Source organism: Planococcus citri, chromosome 2 (assembly GCF_950023065.1).
Source record: "Planococcus citri chromosome 2, ihPlaCitr1.1, whole genome shotgun sequence".
Taxonomy (NCBI): Eukaryota; Metazoa; Arthropoda; class Insecta; order Hemiptera; family Pseudococcidae; genus Planococcus; species Planococcus citri.
In genome coordinates this window covers 21,489,356-21,510,117 of record NC_088678.1, presented here as the reverse complement: position 1 = coordinate 21,510,117, position 20,762 = coordinate 21,489,356, and the positions used below count along the sequence as shown (strand labels likewise).

At 36.6% G+C, this 20,762-nt stretch overlaps 3 protein-coding genes across 7 annotated transcripts; 1 reads left to right on the top strand and 2 right to left on the bottom strand.

The window, feature by feature from the left end:
• Positions 1-1,549: 1,549 nt before the first annotated feature.
• shrb (charged multivesicular body protein shrub) lies at positions 1,550-3,397 on the bottom strand. The gene has a single exon (XM_065348979.1). It carries the CDS (start codon positions 3,395-3,397, stop codon positions 2,729-2,731), a length of 669 nt encoding a protein of 222 aa, XP_065205051.1. The 3' UTR covers positions 1,550-2,728.
• LOC135834969 (iron-sulfur cluster assembly 2 homolog, mitochondrial) lies at positions 3,183-4,275 on the bottom strand. The gene is made up of 3 exons (XM_065348980.1): positions 4,112-4,275; positions 3,680-3,859; positions 3,183-3,604 (listed from the first exon to the last, which is right to left on the bottom strand). Exons 1-3 carry the CDS (start codon positions 4,156-4,158, stop codon positions 3,427-3,429), a joined length of 405 nt encoding a protein of 134 aa, XP_065205052.1. The 5' UTR covers positions 4,159-4,275; the 3' UTR covers positions 3,183-3,426.
• Positions 4,276-4,452: 177 nt separating this feature from the next.
• PAN3 (Poly(A) specific ribonuclease subunit PAN3) lies at positions 4,453-15,860 on the top strand. 5 transcript variants are annotated; one of them, XM_065348978.1, is made up of 15 exons: positions 4,453-4,595; positions 5,244-5,375; positions 5,447-5,545; positions 5,689-5,892; positions 5,979-6,113; positions 6,206-6,391; positions 6,469-6,742; positions 6,827-6,982; positions 7,070-7,186; positions 9,152-9,311; positions 9,406-9,625; positions 9,732-9,871; positions 10,134-10,325; positions 13,518-13,680; positions 13,819-15,860. In XM_065348978.1, exons 2-15 carry the CDS (start codon positions 5,337-5,339, stop codon positions 13,972-13,974), a joined length of 2,241 nt encoding a protein of 746 aa, XP_065205050.1. In that variant the 5' UTR covers positions 4,453-4,595; positions 5,244-5,336; the 3' UTR covers positions 13,975-15,860. The 5 variants fall into 5 exon arrangements, with proteins under 5 accessions (XP_065205050.1, XP_065205045.1, XP_065205049.1 ...); XM_065348973.1 differs by having other exon boundaries at positions 9,403-9,625; XM_065348977.1 differs by having other exon boundaries at positions 4,503-4,553; positions 9,403-9,625.
• Positions 15,861-20,762: the final 4,902 nt, after the last annotated feature.

Here is a 20,762-nt window from a genome sequence, read left to right as displayed (position 1 = left end):
CCAATCGATTTGGCAGGTCGAAAATAGCGTATATCCCAAATTTCAGATTTCTAGGTTAATTTGGTAAAATTTCGATTTTTTTCTCTCATTTTTGGGCTAAATTTGATTTTTAAAAATTCACAAAAATCGAAAAATATATTTTAACTGAACTGATCATGCTTATAGGAAATTTGACGTAGAATAATTTTAGTTCAATCACTTTTTTCCCTCCGACCAAGGGTAATTTCGGCGATATAGCCGAAAAACGTAGATTGACAAAGGTTAATACCTCTTGTGGGGGTGGGAGACAAGTTGCAGTGTGCAACTTTGGTCAAAATATTTTCGGGACTACCGTGAATTAAGTTCACGTTTTAAATTGTCGATTTTCATTTTTAAAAACAATTTTCATAAAATTGACAACTTTACCCCCTCCTTAGTAAGGGTGAAATCGCCATTTTGGGAAAAGCTAAACTGGTCATGCTGGTAGTAAATTCAGCGTAGAACAATTTTTGTTTGAACATTTTTCCTCTCGGACCCTTCATGTCGGCGATACAGCCGAAAAACCTGTAACGGCAAAGGTTAATGACCTCTTGCGGGGGTTGCGGTCAAGTTGCGGGGTGTAACTTTTGATGGATTGTTTCAGAGACCAATATGAATAAATAATGTAAAATTCAGCTTTCCACTAATTTTTCCGAGGTTCGACTAAAATTTTTGCTGAAATGACTGTACTAGAAAAATTGAATTGTGTCATTTTGAGAGTCCCTGACATCCCTTCTGAGTGACCTACCTACACGTCCAAAATTCATGCCTAAACGCCAAACTAATAATATGTAAAATTAGAAACGCACCATTTTAAATTTCACCAAAATTGAAAATCATCGATAAATATAATTTTTAAATAGTGTTGTAATACTCATAGTTATGATAATTTTAGATCGTTGATTTTTGTATCAGTTCCGTAAATAAATAATTTAAAAAAAAACACACACAAATAATTTGGAAAAATAAACCCATTTCAAGTAGGAAAAAATCAAAATTTCAAACATGACTGGAATTGAGATATATGTTGTATTTCGAGTTGATATTAGTCTGGTAATTAATTTTAGCCGATTAGGTCGCACCCAGAAGGAGAGTCAAGAGTTTCTCAAAATAACCCAATTGGAGAAAAAAATTGACGTATTTGGTTCGAATTCTGGTAGATGGTGTAGTTTGGTATCTGATAATATAATGTGAAAAAAAATTCGTCCAAAATTGACCACTTCAGGCGAGAAAAACGCGTTTCCAAATGGTTAATGTCAAGGAGCAGCGGCTACCATTCAACAAATTCTGAAAAAACTACTTGCCAAACGTAAAAAGTATAACTAAAAATTGTAAAAATATTTTTTGGCTATTTTCCAAATTTTGGACACTCCGTCCACATTAATTCGAAGTTTTCAAAGTAGATTTTGAGGTTGTTGTTGGGGCGAAAAAAAATTGATTATTCGATTAGAACGATAAAAAATGTCAAAACTTAGAATCTGACAGATTCTCTGTGAAATTTCAGCCAGTTTGGATACTAAACAAAAAAAAATTGAATATTAAAAAGTATTTAATACGTGCGTACTTATGTACTTCGATTTACAACGAAATATTTAACATATTAATATGTTCAGCAGACGGATATCTCTGACTACGTCCGCGTCATGACTTCTTTCATGACCTTTTTCAGACATTTTTTCGTACAATCTAAGAACAAAATTTAACGATAAATCACGTTATAAATAAATACATCGTTACTCGTGCATAATTTCAGTAGATATATTAATAGGCTTAAGAAATTGTCGCGTTCGATAGACAAAATGTATAAAAATAGGGCTCATTATAGAAATAATTAAACACACGTTCCATTATCATAGGAGGAAAACAGAACACTCAAACCCCAAATAAAAATCATTCTTCAGCACATATAAGATTATCAAGTATCGATATTATTATTCTCCGTTCAACACAAATTTTCCAGTCGCGAATTACGTAAACATTTCACATTAGGCTTCAAATTAAAATTCTTCCAAATACTTTTCATCAGTTAACGATAGATAAAATGAAATAGTAGACGAATACATACAGTATGATATTTCAATTTCCAATAAATGAAATGAACTTTGAATCATCAATGTGTCATATAAGTATAAAGATCAATCGATCATTTTAAATCATCCAGAGTTATTCTCATCTCATTTTTTGGTTCAGCTAAAGTTTGTAAATTTTGTACGTTTACGCCACCAGAAAAAAGAAACTCTCTTACGTTCGCTTGGTAACTTTATAAAAATTTCAATATACAATAAAAGCTAATTAAAAATTAACTTCAAAGACGAAGAGCAGATATAAATATATGTACAGTAATTATTTACAACATTTTAGAATTCGTTTAAGAAAATTTTTCGTCGCGTCATAGGCAACAAATATTTTTGACGAAAAAAAAAATGTACAAAAGAATATCGCAATATTAAACTTTATCGTTTAGTTATCGTTGATCATAATAATCTTGAACTTCTTTAATCAGCTTGAAAAAATGAAGAAAAAAAATCGTTTAGGTAAGCTTACTAATTTTGTACAATAAATAAACGAAAATGATGGTGTTACATTTTCAAAGGCGAATGAATTCGTTAAATTAATTTTTAATTATAACATTAATATATAAAATTGCATACACGCGTAATATGAAATCTATGGACTCGAATTGATTAGGCAAATAAACCATAAGCGAATTTTACGACGCCCACATTTGTAATTCTTTCATATCTTCGTCTTCTTCTTCTTTACGTTTGGCTGGCACTTTTCGACTCGGAACACTGACTGGTTCATCGGTAGGTACTTGAATTTCGGTACCGGAAGGACCTGCTTTCAATAGTTCTTCGTCAAGAGCCTCTTGTTCTAATTTTTCAAGCTCGGCTTCCAATTCATCGTCGTCAACATCATGACCAAGAGCGACAGGATTACTGATAGCTTCAGAGATTTCTCTAGCCACATCTTGCTGTTCTGCAATATCGTCGATCAGATCGTGTACTTGATCGACATCCATATTTTGGTGAGCTTTCTTCAATGCGTCAGCAGCACCCTTCATAGTTTGAAGCACAGCTGTGTTAGTATTCGCTCCTTCCAAAGCCTCCCTTTGCATTTCTATAGTCGCCAATGTACCGTCGATCTGTTGTAAATTCTTTTCGTATCTTTTCTTTCGTTTGAGCGCTTGAATCGCAGCTCGTTTATTTTTCGTTCCGTTCGCCTTAGCGATTGCTATTTCTTCGTCTATCTTCTTTTCTAAGAACTGTTGTTTCTTTATCAACATGTCTTCGGTTGTTCTAAGATTCATTATGGCTTCGGAAGTAGTCGGTCCTTTCTCCTCCTTCTTTCCGCCCAGTATTTTTGTTAAGAAACTCATCTTGACTAAAGGTGTGACTATCGAAATACTTATTCTATTTTGATGGAAAACGAAGCACCGCAATTGCAGCCTTCCTCTGCCAACGGATTATTTGTTATTTTAAAAGCCGAACGAATCAGTTGCTCTTCGTATTCTACCGTCGATCCGTTTATATATTCTAACGAAGTCGAATCTACAACTATTTTGACGTTATCTTTTTCAAATACCCTGAGAAAACACATACGTATGCATTGTAAGTATCAATTGTTACAACATTAGAGAACATATATCCGTACAACGTACTTGTCTTCTTCGGTGATCTTGTTGTCCAATTCGAATTTATATTGGAAGCCAGCACATCCGCCACCTTCTACGACGATTCTCAAGCTACTTCCGTCGCCAATTTCTTTCAAACGTTTGACGCAACTGTTACTAATATGCAGGATTTCTTTCGCAGATGTCTTACTTTGGGTGTTCACGAGCCTATAATCACAACACTAATCAGTATTTCAAAAGGAACAACGTATTACATCAGATGAAATGAACATATTCGTCAAAATGCTAGAAGCAATATTGTGAGATGAGTATATATATTGAACATTCATGTAAATAGAATATTATCAATGTATGAGTCAGCGGGTATTTATCGATGTGTTGGGAAGAAAAGTTGTAAATTTACAATGTGAATGTCAACGACCAAAAATGATTACAAGATAGAAGATACGTTGTATATACCTAATTATCGAATTTAATGGTTTCGAAAGCGTCACCAGTTTATTCATTTCTTTTAAATACTCACTTGAGAAATGAAACAAATCAACTCGCACTTTTCACTCAAATTTCCGAACGAAATCAATAATCACGCAATTTTACAAAAAAAAATTTACAATCAAACACAAAAAAAATTACCAACAACAATAGAAAATTTTCAAACATATGCGCAAAATCAAAAAATGTCAAAAATTTGCCATAAATTGGCTTTGTGCTTTGGAAATGTCACGAATCGACCAATCAGAACGCGTTTTATTGAATGACGTTTCTAGCCAGTGTTGCACTTTCACGAAAATCGTAACGTTTTTATCATTTTTCGAGGTGCAGTTTTCGGTTTTACGTTTAGCTAAAATGGTTTTTTTGTCATTGAAGTTTTTACTAGCGTTAACAAAAATTTAGAAAACAGGTTGGTCTTGAAAAATTTTCAGCAAACCATTTATGAAGATACGTAAGTAATGTTGAGATAGTTATAGTTTCGTTAAATAGTTTACTTTTACGCGGAAATAGTGCGTTGTAAAAGTGTTTCAAGTTCAACCATATGAACTTCATGTTTCCCCTTTTATCTCTGTTTGATAATCATTTTTTTGTTAGTGTTTTTGTGTAACACGTAATTTTGTTCGAGTGTTTGTTCGCGTAATCAAAAAGTACGTAGAGATAATATTTCTCAAAAAGCTCAAAATCTAATCTAATCGTACCATCGTTCTGTCTGGAGTGATCAACTTTTACCAAAATCAATCGAGTGTTTGTTATTTTGGCCATTGTTTTCCGGTTACGTCGTCGTCGTCGTATCATTAGCGATGAAAGTGTCATCGATATTTATTTATCCAAAATTGTGTAAATAAAAATCTCTTTCGCCAAACTCCTGACTCGAGTGTTTGACCAAATCATTGACTCGTTCGTTCAAATACCTCTCGATGCAGATTTCGTCGAACTTTTATATGACCTGTATTTGTTGTCCGAGTGCAATTTACGTTACAAACAAAACATTACCCAGTTGGCATTTTTTTCTGTTGTAAAATTGCTTATTTTATAATTAATTTACGCAATAATCTGTTGTTTTTCTTATTGATAATTGATTTCCTTTACTTGATTTCAGGTTCTGTGATAAAATCAGGTATAATGTAGAGAATATGCTTTATTAGTCGTTATGTGTTCATTTTTGGTCCGGTAGTGTGAGTATGGATTAAGTATGAATCCTATGTTCACGTCTTATTCCATTAAAACACAGGTAAATAAAAGTGTTTTCATTCTCTTTATGCTTTAAAATACAATGTCATCTAATATTTGATTTTTTTTCAGAGCCCTAGAACGCAGAATGTCGACGATATTACTCATGTCCTCAGTAATAATTTGGCTGCGATTAATTTAAATGTTAATATTCAACAATCTCCTAAAAAAGTAAGTTCTCAAATGTATAACACTGATACAGACTTGTAATGGGTTGTTGTTTTAGTGACGCAGATGTTTGATTTATCCTAATGCTTTCTGCGCTGTATTTTTCCTTGTTTACAACGTTGAATTAATTATACGATGGTTTTCAGGAAATCGCAAACATTCCTCATTTTTGTGAAAATACCAATAGCGTTGTGACTTATATTAATGATTGTGTTATAAATAACGGAGATTTAGCACCCATTTACTATCCCGCTGCTGACTGCACAAATGTGGGCGCTGTGTTAAATGGAGGTGAAGATAAGCCAAACGCCAAGATGTTAGGTTCTAACAAGAATGCATCTTTATTCCAAGTGAGTGATTTGGCTGACTGATATTGATTCGATGTTCGATGAAGAGATTGCCTTAAATTGATGATTTTTTTTTTTGTGTGTTACAGAATGCTTCACTAGTGCAAGAATTCATTCCAAGAAATAAAATTAATAATGCTCACAAAGAACCAGTTTCCAAACTTACAGATACTAATTTATTAGACGCGAATAACAAGAAACACGGTTCTGTTTCTACATTCCAGGTGAATTATTGTGCCCATTTTTTTTTTTACGAAGTTAGGTACATAGGTAGCATTTTTAAACGTGATCTACAATATTTTGTTGGCTATTTTAGGACTTATCAGTGGCATCTGTTCCCGAATTTATTCCACGAGGAGCGTACACGAAAAGTATTAGCGATCCAGTTGTATCTGATACTCCTTTACCTGATTCGCCAACCTTGAATGACGAATTAATCAACGCATATGCTGACCAAAGTCTCGAAGATGATCCATCCGCAGCTAGTATTACCACCTATCAAGTAAGATGTCAATTCGATGATTCGATCAAGTACCCCTTGTATGTTGTATCAATCGAACTAAATTTATTGTGTTTTAGGAGAACGTCAACGGCACCGTGTACTTTTACACTGCACCTTTAACCAGTAGTAACACAAGCCCAGTCGATGGTCTTTCAACCTCACCTACTCTGAAAGCCGATCCTGCTGTTGATCCTATGATTAACGCGTCCACAGTTGTAGCGAACGGTGTTGCACCTCTAGCGATGGCTCACCAACCCATCATTTCCGATCCGGCCTCGTCCGTTTATTATATTCAAGACGGTCTAGCTCCCGAATTGATCATGTTACAATCGACTAATAATTTATATCCGCGTAAGTACCTCCTCCTCCTCGGCTGATTCCTTGTGATTGATGGCGATAATTTTTTAATATTGTTCTTTATCTGTTTCTTTTTAGCTATACCCGAAAAAGTTGGCGAAAATTATTGTAACATCGAACCACTGGAACCGTTACCAGCGGTACCATCGGGTGTTTTGAGCGGATATATCACATCGACTTATAAAGCAACTCACGTTAAAACCGGTGTTAATTATTTCATGAGAAGAATTCACGGTAAATAGGCCTATAACGACGAGTTGAATTGCACGCTTTGAAAAAAATTGTATGTAAATTTAATCGATCGTGTTTTTTTTTTCTCAGGTGTTTCGTTGCCCAGTACGAAATGCAACGCATTGGTCAATAATTGGAAAAAACTTAGTCATACGAATTTAGTGCATTTAAGAGAGATGATTGTCACTCGTGATTTTGGAGATAATTGTAATTTTTTTTTTAGTTATTTTTTAAAATGCGCGCGAAGAATGATTGGGAAAATGGTTCGGATAGAATAGTGCGCTGAAAATATTCGTTTCGGAGTCGAATAAGCTTAAGCTTGACTTAGTCGTTGATGATGTCCGAAAATATGCTGGATTTTGTCGATTTCTATGAGAGTTATTTAACATTTTAGTATGTTTAATCAACGTCCAGATGTGTGGTATTCCTCCAAGGTCTTTTATTTTTACTATTCTCTTCTCTACCTGTGATTTTACTTTCTATTCGGGAATTTTTCATGGTTGGAATAATTCGCAGATTTAAAACGATTGACTAATTTTTTTTAGGTTTTAACATTTTGATTTTGTGAGTGATTTTCCTTTTTCAGATTTTACTAGGGAGATTTGAAAATTTCAATCCCTGAAACTTTTATAGGAGAATTTAGTTAGTAAAAGGGTGTTTTTAATTCTTCGATGAGCTTTTCTAGTTCTGTGTCTTGGAATTTTGGTTCAAGAAATTTTGAAAGAATTATTTTTTCTTGAAAAATCACCTAAAAATGACTTACAAGGGAACCTCTTAAGGTGTCACACTCGGATTTAAACGGGACCGCGATTTTTGGAAACAGCATAGTCTAAAACCCCAAAACCAAATTTTCAGCTGCCCAAGTTCATTTTTCGATTTTTGGCGAATTTTTGAAAATTCAAAATTGGCTGTTTTTGGCGATTTTATGTTTTTTTTTTTAAAAGTACGTACTTGATCAGTAAAAATGGTCAAAATTAGTCCCAAAACTGATATTAATTACCCAACTCCCAATTTCTCCATTTCCGGCCATTCTGGAGCCTCCAGCGCGATTTTTCAATTTCTCCAGAATTTTGAATTTTCTCCAGAAGGCGTGAATATGTAGTTGGGCAGCTAAAAATCGAGTTGTGTGTAATACTCGACTTGTTTAACGAGTTTATCTACATTCGAGTCGATTTTGGGAGTGACACCTCAAGAGTGGTTTTTTGACCAATTTTTTTCAAAATTAAAAAATCCAAAAAATCAAAAGATAACCGTTTGTGAGGAAATTTTCGAAATTTGCGCGAATCGCTGTATTTCTTCAAGAACTAACCCCTGGAGTGCAAATTCTACCATTTCCAGCCGTTTTGGAGCGAGAGTGACACCTCAAAAAACCATTCTTGAGGTGTCACTCTCAAAATCTGCTCAAATTTGGATAAACTCGTTAAACAGGTCGAGTGTAATATACAACTCGATTTTTAGCTGCCCAGCTTCGTATTCACGCCTTCTGGCGCAAATTCAAAATTCTGGAGAAAATGAAGAATCTCGCTGGAGCCTCCAGAATGGCTGAAAATGGTGAAATTTGGATTGGGGTAATTAACATTAGTTTTGGGATTTATTTTGACCACTTTTATTGATCAAGTACGTACTTTTTGAAAAAAAGCATAAATCGCCAAAAACAGTCAATTTTGAATTTTCAAAAATTCTCCAAAAATCGGAAAACGAATTTGGGTAGCTGAAAATTTGGTTTTGGGGGTTTCAGACTACGCTCTTTCCAAAAATCGCGGTCCGTTCAAATCAGAGGTTCCCTTTAGGAGACTTTGGGCTCGATTTTTAATAATTTTTTTTTCGTGCACTTGGTAAAATAATTCATCAATTTGTATGTTGTGTAATTTTTTTAGATCGCTATGTAAATGATTTGAGAATTTTTGACGCCGATCTTTGTGATTTTAGTCCAATTTGAAATTATTCCAACCAGTCATCAGAATTCTGAAATCTCATAATATACTGTGTATTTTTCCTCTGCTAAATTGAAATTTTCGAACTTAAACCTTTACGAAAATGAAAAAAATTTGTTTTTTTTTTCAATTTCCGAATATCATGGAACAATTGTTTATTGTTACTTTCACTCAACACCAATCCTTAAATTGATCTGCGCACTGATCACTTTGATACTATATTTATTCTACGTTTCAGCCATCGTTTTCGTCTACGATTACTACGCCGACTCCGAAACGCTTCTAGCTAGACATTTCTCGTCTCAAAACGAAGGCCTGAACGACACTTTCAGTTCCGATCCGAACGCACCACGTCCATATAGTCACACGAAAAACGCTTTATTACGCCAACAGCACAGGTACATTGCATCGATTTGATATTTTCTCGAAATCGTATCACTGTCAAAGTAAAAAAAAAAAAAACAACCAATATTAATCATTATATTCTAGTAGTACTATGTTGCCGGAGAGTATTCTATGGAGTTACGCGATCCAGTTGACGGGCGCCTTGAGAGTTATTCACGCAGCTGGTCTGTCATGCCGGTGTCTCGATGCTAGCAAAGTGATTATAACTAATCGTAATAGAGTTCGATTGAGCGGAGTTTGCGTATTCGATGTCATTCTTTACGATCACTCTCCAGCCAATCGTTTACAGCTGACTTCGCATTTCCAGGTAAACAACGTGCATGTTTTTCTTGTCCTTAATCAATGTGCCAGTCGAATCGAAAAGTTCGGTAATTTTCATATGTTACGTTTGTATGTGCAATGTGACCGTATAGCAAGAAGATCTGTCAGAATTGGGTAAACTTTTACTCGCCTTGGCCTGCGGTTCTTTGATCGCTATTCAAAAAGAAAACTTGCAAACGTCATTGGAAGTTATGTCCCGCACATACTCGAATGATATTCGCAATCTTATAGCGTAAGTAGAGTGAGACGAGGAGAAAGCAGATTAAGCCACGAATCGCTCATCTGATGCTTATTCTGTTTCGTGGGCCTGTCGATTATATAGATCAATTATTCGATTCCTGTACGAAACAAAATTGATCGATCAATTGAAATCTAGTTGTTTTCGTGATCCTATGATTGTCGAAAAATCGACAGGCCTCGTTTGTTATCACGCCTATCATCTCATCATCTACGATTGCGTATCTAATAAATCTCTTTTTACAATAATTTTCCAGGTACCTATTGCATAGCAACCAACGACGAAGCATTCTCGAACTCATGCCCATGATCGGCGCTCGATTTTATTCGCAAATCGATGCGATGCAATTACAATGCGATATTCTGGATACTGAAATTCGCAAAGAAAACGACTACGCCAAATTATTAAAATTGGTCATCAAATTGGCCTGCGTCAATGAATGGCCCGAGTACGTATACCGAACTCATCATAATTAACAGTGTGCCCCCAATAACGACCGCCGCCAATCCTCTCTGTCTTGAGCTAGTGTGGCCGCAGTCGCAACTGAGCCAACTATTTTCCGGACTGTATCAGTCCACCTTGTTGAAGATCTTCCTCTCCAGGGACCTTGCCGAAGAGAATTCCTTTTTCGATGTTTTCTGGTCCTCTTCTGGCTATGTGTCCAAAATAACTCGTTATCTTGGTTTCACATAGTTTACTTAGCCTAGTTGGTTCTTGAAGTTGTTCCACAATTGATGCGTTTGTTCAGTGCGCAGTGTAGGGTATCTTCAACATCCTGCGCCATATCCACATTTCAAAGGCAGCAATTCTTCTTTGATCATCTTGCTTCAATGTCCAGGTCTCCGCTCCATGTATGAAAACTGGAAAAACTAGCATTCTGATCAGTCTCTTCCTTGTTTTTATGGAGATTTTCCAGTTGGTGGTGACTTTTCTCTACCAAAACATCGCTGCTTTTCCAAGAGCTATTCTTCTTCTAATTTCATTGGCTGATCCTCCATCAGCATCCACAAGTGAGCACAAGTGAATAAATGAGTTCACTTTTTCAAATTCATTCAGGGCTTCGGATTCTTGTAAGTATCCAGCTCTATCAACAACCATGACGTTGGTTTTCCTCATATTTATGAGGAGTCTCATATCCTCACTGACCATCCTGACTCACCTGATCAGTTTAGGGCACTGCACAACATGGGTATACTCATCCACCATTTTGTTCCTGGTTTGATGAACCAATGCATTGCAGCATATGGGAATTCAGCAACATTTAACTGCGTTTATCTTCAAAACTGTGTACTTTTACAACTTTTTTTGTAAGAACGTCTTTGAAAGAGAATTGAAAGAGCTTTCTAATGATATGCAACATATGCCAATAGAAGACCATTAATTTTTTTTAATTTTAGCTTTTTTTCGACATGTATTTTCAAGTTGAAAATTGTGTGAAATTGTTTTAAATTCAAAGCAAGTGCCATTATTTAACTATTTCCATCATTCTATTCCAAAAAATTAGATCATAAAAACTATAAATTGCAAAAAAGATAGATTTTTTAACCAGGAACAAAATGGTGGATGAGTATGCCTATGTTGTGTAGTGCCCTAATTAGTTCTGCCAGTTCCTCTTCATTTGCAGCTATTAAGGTTGTATCATCAGCATAACAGAGATTGGATGTTCTTCTTCCTCCTATCTTGATGCCGCATTCTTAGTTCTCCAAGGCTTTTCACATGATGTACTCGCCATAGATGTTGAACAGCAGAGGTGAGAGTATGCAGCCCTGACTTACTCCTCGTTCTGGCTGAAACAGGTTCGACTCTTCCCCACCTACTCTCACCATCATCTCATTCTTGTCATATAGTGATTTATCAGATCGATTAGGTGCTCTGGAACTCGCTTCTCGTGCAGTATCTCATATAGCTTTGTCCAATTGACACAGTCAAAAGCCTTTGCATTCTCAACTAAGCATAGTACCGCAGGGATGTTGAATTCACAGAATTTTTTGTTTATTTGTCTGATGATGTTCAAAATCTGCTCTCTTGTACCTCTTCCAGGCATGAAACCTGCCTGTTCAGGTGGAATCTGTCTATGCAAGTATGCCTTGATCCTGTTGTTGATTATTCTGAGCATCACTTTACTGGCATGTGGAATCAGGGCTGTTGTGCAACAGTTAGCGCAATTTTTCATATCACCTTTCTTGTGTAGCGGCATTAGCACTGATTTGCACCAATCTTCTGGCCATTCTCTTTTGCACCATATATGTTGTTGCATATCTTCCAGATCACCTTCTCTGCTATCTTACCCATAGACTGTAGTATCGCAGCCTCAATACTGTCACATCCAGGTGCTTTGTGTTTTCTCAGTGCCTTGATGGCGTCTCTTACTTCATCAAGTAAAATTTCTAGCTCTTCTACACTGTCCACTGCAATTTCTGGTACTTCATTGTTGTTTGGGTTCTGTGGTTCACTGCAATATAGCTTGCTGCAGTACAATCTCCAGTTCTCTAGAATCTTATTCGAGTTTCATGCGACTGTACCATCCTCAGCTATTATTTCACATGATTGAGGTTTAAAATCTCTAGTGATCATCTTCTTGAATAGTATTCTTGATTTGTTGTGGTCAGCATATTCTTGAATTTCTTCACAACACCTGTTCAGGTAGGCTTCTCTTTCTTTCCTACAATTCCTCTGAGTGCATCTATTCAAGGCTTTCTACTTCCCTATTGACAAAATTATGCATAAAAACAGGCATGTAGATGGGTATGTGTGAATTTTGACCTTTTTCAAAAAAAACCATGCGATTCAGCCTGCGAAAAGCATGCGTAAATGTAATGTTAAAGAATGTAAAATGAAAGAAAAATTGAAAAAAATTTGTCTCAGGCAGGGATTGAACCTGGGACACGCAGTTTCTATTTTTCCATGTTACCTAACCCACCTGGCCACTTCTCTGCTTGTGAGGAGTGGAGTTATTTCAGCATAAATGTTTGTGCATGGTGAACTTATTAAATTTTTCTCTTAAGTCCAAAACGTGCAAACATGTATGGGGAAATAACTGCACTCTTCGCAAGCAGCGGAGTGGCCTAGTGAGTTAGGTAATGCAGAAAAATGGAACCTGCAGTCTGCATGTCCCAGGTTCGATCCCTGCCTAGGGCAAAAATTTTCAATTGTTTTTTTCATTTTATATTCTTTAACATAAGTTTTACGCACGCTATTCGCAGGCTGAATCACATGCTTTTTTTGAAAAAAGTCCAAATTCACGCATTGCTTGTGCTATGCATGAAAGCATGCGTGCTATCACATCATTTTTGTCGTTAGGGTTGTTATCATTTCCTTCCAGTTTTGCTTTTCTGCCTTCTTCTACAAGCTTCAATGTTTCCTCCGACATCCATGGTTGACGTTTTCTCAGTTCTTCCTTCCTGTTCTTGATCACCAAATCATGTTTCTTTTGAATTTCTGCCTTCATATTTTCCCATAAAGTATTGGGGTCCTCTTCATCCGTGTGATCAATATTTATTTGGGCAGCAAGTCTTTTCCTTTCTTGTTCAGTAAGGTATATGCAATTATTCTTTGTTGGTTTCTTCCCACTGCAAAGGCGCAATACCCTAACCCGAACACCATTGTTCAAGATGACTCATTCGTTATTCCTTATTTACAGCGTTAACTTGGAACAACCCTGGGCCGAAACAGGCGACAGATACATGCTAACTTTATTCCGCGATTATCTCTATCATCAAATGTCCGAAGATCGAAGACCGTGGATCGATATCAATCAAATTATACATTCCTTGAATAAATTATTAGACGGGTCGTCGGAAAAGGTAAGCGAAGCTGTGTTCGTTTATACACAACCCTGTTGTCGCTACATCGAGGGAATAATTTCTCGTCGTACATATAAACAGTGTACGAAAGTAAATATTTGTTTCAATTTATTTTTTGTTTATTTTATTACGCCGCAGATATGCTTAGTGCCTCGTAACGAAGAAACAGTGCTGGTTATGTCGTACGATGAAATGAAACAATGTTTCGAAAGATCATTCAGCGAATTATCCGAAATGGCCGCCTATGTAACGGAGGATTCGACGGAAAAAGGACAAAATGCGCAAGATACTTAATCGATTATCTCTTCTCTTTTTTTTCTCTTTTGAAATTTTTTGTTCTCTGTCTGTCTCTCTCTCTCTTTTTCTGTCTCTCTTTCTACATATTTATTTTTTTTTCAAACGGATTATTCAAAAAGAAAAAATTCACAGAAAAAAAACATATCAAGTATAGATTTTGTTATTGTTTTAAATCTTACGGCTTTTTAATTTCGTTTTAATCAAATTCTTATTTGAATGTTGTTGAATTTTACGAATTTTTTTCTTTTTTTTAACGTAGTTTTTAATGTGTCGAAGTTCGTTTTACCCAAATATCGATCGTTGATCGAAAAACACATCACGTTATTTTAAAATGTGACTAAACGCAGTCTTGGAAAAATTATTTAAGTTAGAGCATTTCAAGCTTTGACGTATTTTTCGCTTAGAAGCATATTATTTTTCTTCCCGTGTTTTATCGTAATATCTACGTATTTACGATCGTTAATAAGTGATTTCAGGAACACGTATTCACCGGTTTTTGTTTCCAACACACAAGCACGTGCGCTCGCTAGCGCGCAGATAACAAAATGAATTTTTACTCTGTGATTAACGTGTATAAATAATCGTGTAACATAATATTATGGTCAGATCGCTGGACTGTACGCGATAAATCGCATTGGCCTAATTTTGCTAAAAGAGAAGATTTTCTGGACGACGTGGAACTGTGATATCGCCTCCGTTCATAATCCGTACGTACGTATTTTGCGTGAATAATTGTCGATGGTTGTGAGTACATTATGAAAAAGAAGCAAGAAAACTTGAAGAAAAGCTCCATTGTGGGGGCTTTTATTGCGTGTTTTAATGTTGTACTATAATCAGTATTCTTCGCGAAGGTTCGCGCCGTTGTTGATGATTTGTTTAAGTATGGAAAAGCACCGGTTTTAAATGGATAAGTGTATAATTGTAGTTGGGTACTTAAGAGGCGGCCATTTTTTCCCTCAACATATCATCGCAGTATGTCCGACGTGTGGGTGTGTGTATGGTATACTCGTTCGTATTTTCCACTACATCGAATACAGTCCATTTTTCAAATAGCTCGTCTTCCACAGAATGTATCCAGATGTTTTAGTAGTGTTGTATACTTTTAATTTTGTTATTTTGGCATTTAGATGTACAAAGAGTAAAGCCGGTATCGTGTAAATATTTTTTACGTAAGCCCCTTCCTCCTCATCCTCATCCTTCTCTTCTACTCCCCTCTCTCCGATCCTCCATCGTATACGAGATACGAATTAGACGTTACTGTACCGGTCACTGTTGTAGGTGTGCTGACCTCCGATATTATGAACGAGGGTTTTCGTCGTATCTTCTATCCAATCCAATCACCTCTATTTTGATGATGGTCTCGCCGAACAAATCACTAGAGTGTGAATTTTACTTTAATCTTATTTATTTTTCCTCTTTCCTTTTCTTTTTGTTTTTTTTTTTTTTTATTATTTAATTTAAATTACTTACATCAGTTTTACTTTTTTTTTTTTGTTTTTTTTCCTATTTATGATCAATGAAGTTTTGGTTTATTATTTACCGCCGCCGCACCCGACGGTGTATGTTGATGATTTGTTTTCAACGGATACCCCTCCTTCCCCTTCTCTCTTATATTTTCCCATCTCCGAGGTATCTGGAATACGTTACTTCTTCTATACGAGTCCTATTTTATCTCTTTTTCGAATAATTACAAAAAATTGCAACGATGTTTGAGCATAAACAGTATTTAAAAATTGTATTGTTTTTCAACAAGTTACTAATAGCGGTTAATGTTTTTTTTTTACGATATTTCGATTGGTAATTTAAAACCAAGACTGAGAAATTTATTTTAAGTTATTGTGAAAAAATTTCTTTAAAAAAATTATATAAATGTTTTCAAAATACGTTAGTGTTTTATTTCTAGTTATATTATTTTGTTTGATGATAATGATCGGGTTTTTATTCTTCATATAGAAAAGAACTGACGAAATGATAAGGAGGCTGAAAAATCTTCTATATACATATCCTGTATATTTTCTGAATTCTCAAAGGAATTAGGCACGATTTTGAGAGTGCATCTGAGAGAGTATTTTTTGGCTCTAAAAATTTTCAAAAAATTGTACAAAATCGGTCGAAAATACAATTAATTGGGTCGCTACAACGTTAAGATAGTCATATTATGTCGAGTTTTCTGCGATTTGATCGCGATAGTCGTATATTTTTGAGACCTAAAATTTTCAAAAAAGGGTTGAAAAACGGATGTATGTTTTTTTGGTCAAGTTGACTTGATGCTGGATTAGACATAGTCATCCGGACCAAACATTCAGCATGTGTTCTACGCTGTATAATACTGAAATCTTCCGCAGCCTGACGCCCAGCTCCGTCATCTAACGAAAATTAGATCAGATCTGATCAACAGGACCAGACATTCAGAGTATTGACTTGCTTGTCTGGCTTCCCAAGATCGCCTGTCTGTCTATTTGGCTTCTTAAGATCATTAGCCCGTGTGTCTGAACTCTCAAGGTCACTGACCTTCTTGTCTAGCTTGCTAAGGTCATATGTCTACCTGTCGTCTGGCCTTTTGACGTCATTGACCTACCCATCTAGCCTCTTGTCTGCATGCTAGTCTGGCTTCTTAAGGTCATCGACCCGTCTGTCTGACCTCTTCAGGTCATAGACTCGTGTGTTTGGATTTTCAAGGTTGCAGACCTCATTGTCTAGCTTCACAACTTTGTATATCTACCTGTCTGGCCTCCGAAGGTCATTGACTCGCCCGTATGTTATCTGAAGGTCACTAACCTTCATATGTAGTTCCGCACCTCATGGTCTGTCTGTCGGTCGGTCACGCCTCTTGAGGTTACCTGTGTGCATGTTTGGCTTTCCAAAGTCGTAATATGTCCGATTGTCTGCCTTTTCTAAGGTCATTGACACGTATGTCTGGCTTCTCAAGGTCGTCTGTCTTCCAAGGTGTATCTGGCCTCTCGAGGTAGTCTGCGTGCCAGTCTGGCTTTCCAAGGTCGTACATCTGTCTGTCTTGCCCTTAAGGTCATCGAACCCGTCTGTCTGATGTCTGACCTCTTCAGGTTGTAAACTCGCGCGTCTGGATTTTCAAGGTCGCAGACCTCACTGTCTAGCTTCACAACTTCGTATATATGTCTGAGTGGCTTCTTAAGGTCATTGACCCCGCAGTATACCATCTTAAGGTCACTGACCTTTCTGTGTAGTCTCTCATAGTCGTCTTTCTGTCGGTCATGCCCCTCGAGGTTATCTGTGTGCATGTTTGGATTTCCAAGGTCGTAGTATGTCCAATTGTCTACCTTTTATAAGGCCATTGACCCGTCTGTCTGGCTTCTCAAGGTCATATGTATTCCTAGCTGACCTCTTTAGGTCATTGACCAAAAGTGTCTGGACTCTCAAGGTCACTGATTTACATGTCTAGCCTTCGCACGGTTGTGCGGCTGTTTGGCTTGTCTATGAAGGTCATTGACCTCGTCGGTTCGACTTTCCAAGGTTGTATATTCACCTATATGGTCTCTTAAGGTCATTGAACCAGTTGTATGTCATCTTAAGGTCACTGACCTTCCTGTGTAGTCCCTCATGGTCGTCTGTGTATTGCTCACGCAGTCACGCCTCTCGAGGTTATCTGTGCGCATGTTTGGCTTTCCAAAATCGTAGTATGTCCGCTTGTCTACTGTTTCCAAGGTCATTGACCTTTCTGCCTGGCTTCTCAACGTCGTCTGTCTTCCTACCTGACCTCTTAAGGTCATTTAAATGTGTATCTGGCTTCACGAGGTTGTCTGCGTGCCTGTCTGGCTTCCTAAGGTCGTCTGCGTCTGTCCCGCTGTCTGGCCTCTTAAGGTTATTGACCCAAGTGTATGGACTCTCAAGGTCACAGATTTACATATGTATTCCTATCTGACCTCTTTAGGTCATTGACCCAAAAGTGTCTGGACTCTCAAGGTCACTGTTTTACAAGTATATCCTTCGCATGGTTGTTTGGCTTGTTTGACTTTACAAGGTAGTATCTTTACATGTATGACCTCCTAAGGTCATTGACCCAGCCGTATGTCATCTTAAGGTCAGTGACTCTCCTGTGTACTCCCTCATGGTAGTCTGTCTGTCGGTCACACCTCCACGGGTTATCATGTGTGCATGTTTGGCTTTCCAAGGTCGTATTATGTCAGCTTGTCTACTTTTTCCAAGGCCATTGAACCTTCTGTCTGGCCTCTCAAGGTCGTCTGTCTTCCTATCTGGCCTCTTAAGGTCATTTAACTACATTATGTATCTGGCCTCTCGAGGTTGTCTGCGTGCCAGTCTGGCTTCTCAAGGTCGTCTGTCCCACTGTCTGGCCTATTAAGGTCATTGACCCAAGTGTCTGGACTCTCAAGGTCACTGATTTACATGCATATCCTTCGCATGGTTCTGTGACTGTTTGGCTTGTCTCTGAAGGTCATTGACCCCGTCGGTTTGACTTTCCAATGTCGTATCTTTACCTGTCTGCCCTCTTAAGGTCATTGACCCACCTGCCTGCAGGTGCCTTAAGTTCTTGACCTATCTGTATAGATTTTCATGGTTCTCTGTCGGCCTATGCCTGGCTATTTAAGGTGGTATGTCAGCTTGTCTGTCTTCTTAAGGGAATTTACCCATCTACATACATATGTATGTGGCCTCTCTAGGTCTTCTGTCTACTTTTCGAGCTTCCAAGCGATTTAGAAATTTTTTGTAAAATTCTTTAAAAGTCAGATTTGGTATATCTATCTAATTGTCCACTTCAATACAAGTAAAAATTCAAAAGATTGGCATTTTTCCCCAAGTTTTTCAAGTTCTTAAAAGTTAGATCAAATATTGTAAAATCAGATGGGTAAATGCTCTAAAACAATAAACATTGTGAATTGGTCAATTTTTTTCAACTTTTGAAAAGTTTGATACAATATTAAATTGTAAGAGAACATGGCATAATAGTATTAAAATGCTATATAGAAATTGGTCATTTTTGTTTTTCAATGTGCATAACTTCATGACTAGGATATATCGCATATTTTTTCAAACTTTTAAAAATAGATAATATCAGACATTATGAAGACTTTGAACTTTTTTTTGCAAGTTTTCAAAATTCGTTGGACCCCTGTGGAACCATAGTTTTGTGATTAGGCAGCTGAAAATTTTGTAACGAATCACCCTAAGGGTCCTTTTACTCTTGAATCAAAAAAATCGGCTACTGCACACTTCTGATGCGGCTCCCTAATGTGAATGTAAAAACAAAAATTGTATTTTCTTCTGATTTTAGTACCTAAACTTCGACTAGTTGTTATGAGAGTGAAGGAGGGAAGGGAAGGGATGGTTTTGCAAAATATGCTGTCCTTTGGTCATGAACATTGAACACCTACCTAAGAATTATTATTTTCTGGAACTTTTCTAAAATAGGCTAACTTGTTTACTCTGATCCAATTTACATTATTTTAAGCTTAAGGCACTAAGTACATCATATTGAACGGAAGTCGATGAATTGTTGTTAAACAGACACACCCTATACAAGTACCTACTAGCTACCTACCTACCTACCTACCTACCTACCTACCTATCTACAAGAGAAAATTTCTGCGTAAAAATAAGTAACATGGTCCCGAAATAATTATAAAAATGTGTACAGTAACGAATTCCTTCAATGGTAAAAATGATCTTGAAAATTTCCAACACCTTAAGACGATCTCATCACGAAATACATTCAAGAATACGAATTACTTACCGTACTCTGTGAAATGATAGCCTACTACCTACCTCATTTCGAGTAATTTTACCTCATTTACCCGGAAGTTGCTTCGCATAGTTTAAAACCACGTACAACTAATTGGCTGACATTCTGCATCCTTTGTCGTGTGAAAAAGCATCGTAACTAAATTTATATTCAAGATTATTACACCTTCCCTATCCTCGTAATAGCGTCCTCTGCTCTTATCTAAAATGTAAGTAATACTACCTAATATTACTGTGCGATACGATGGTAATGCGATACTTTCAGCTACCTAAGTAAGAGGTGGTAAAGGTCGCTGAGAATTTTTAAACGCTTACGTACGTTTGATTAGATTATAATTGGTGGTTGAGTTTTCGGTTTATCAAAGTAAAGGTACCTATAGGTATTATCGTAGGTCTACCCCTCCTTTCATGTGTAGCGAACTTCAAAGCATGTCAACACGTTCAAGTTTAATCAAGGGAGGCACACGGTTTACTGTGTCTTGATCAATTCGAAATAATAAATCAATTCTTTCGAGTGACCAACTAAACCATATACTACGCTTTTTCAACGATGAAACAATACTAAAGGGTATTTTTCCAAAGTATACATGAATACCGCAACGATGCATATATAAATCGAATAATGTAATATGCCATACACAAAGTAATATGTATGTGGTACACATTTTCATCAAAATAAATAACCATTGAAACTCCCACGTTATATAGTCGTGTGCTTTTTGACAGGTATTTATTACGAGGAATTTATTTTTTTCAACATCGCGTCGTATATGCTTTCTTATGTACCTACCTACTTATACTTACGTAAAGAAAAACGTAGGTGATGATTTTATAATACGTGAAATACGTATGCAAAAAGTATACAGAACATTTCGCAGGAATGATACTAGTCAAGTTGTACTAGAATCATATTACGTACAGCTGTGCGAAAGCTGACTGAAAGTTCTGGTGTTATGAATTTGAATGAGAGAATAAACATAATACCAAATGAAGCATAAAAATTCACCACGCAAAGCGTTCGCTAATTTTATTTACATAATGTGGTAACACTG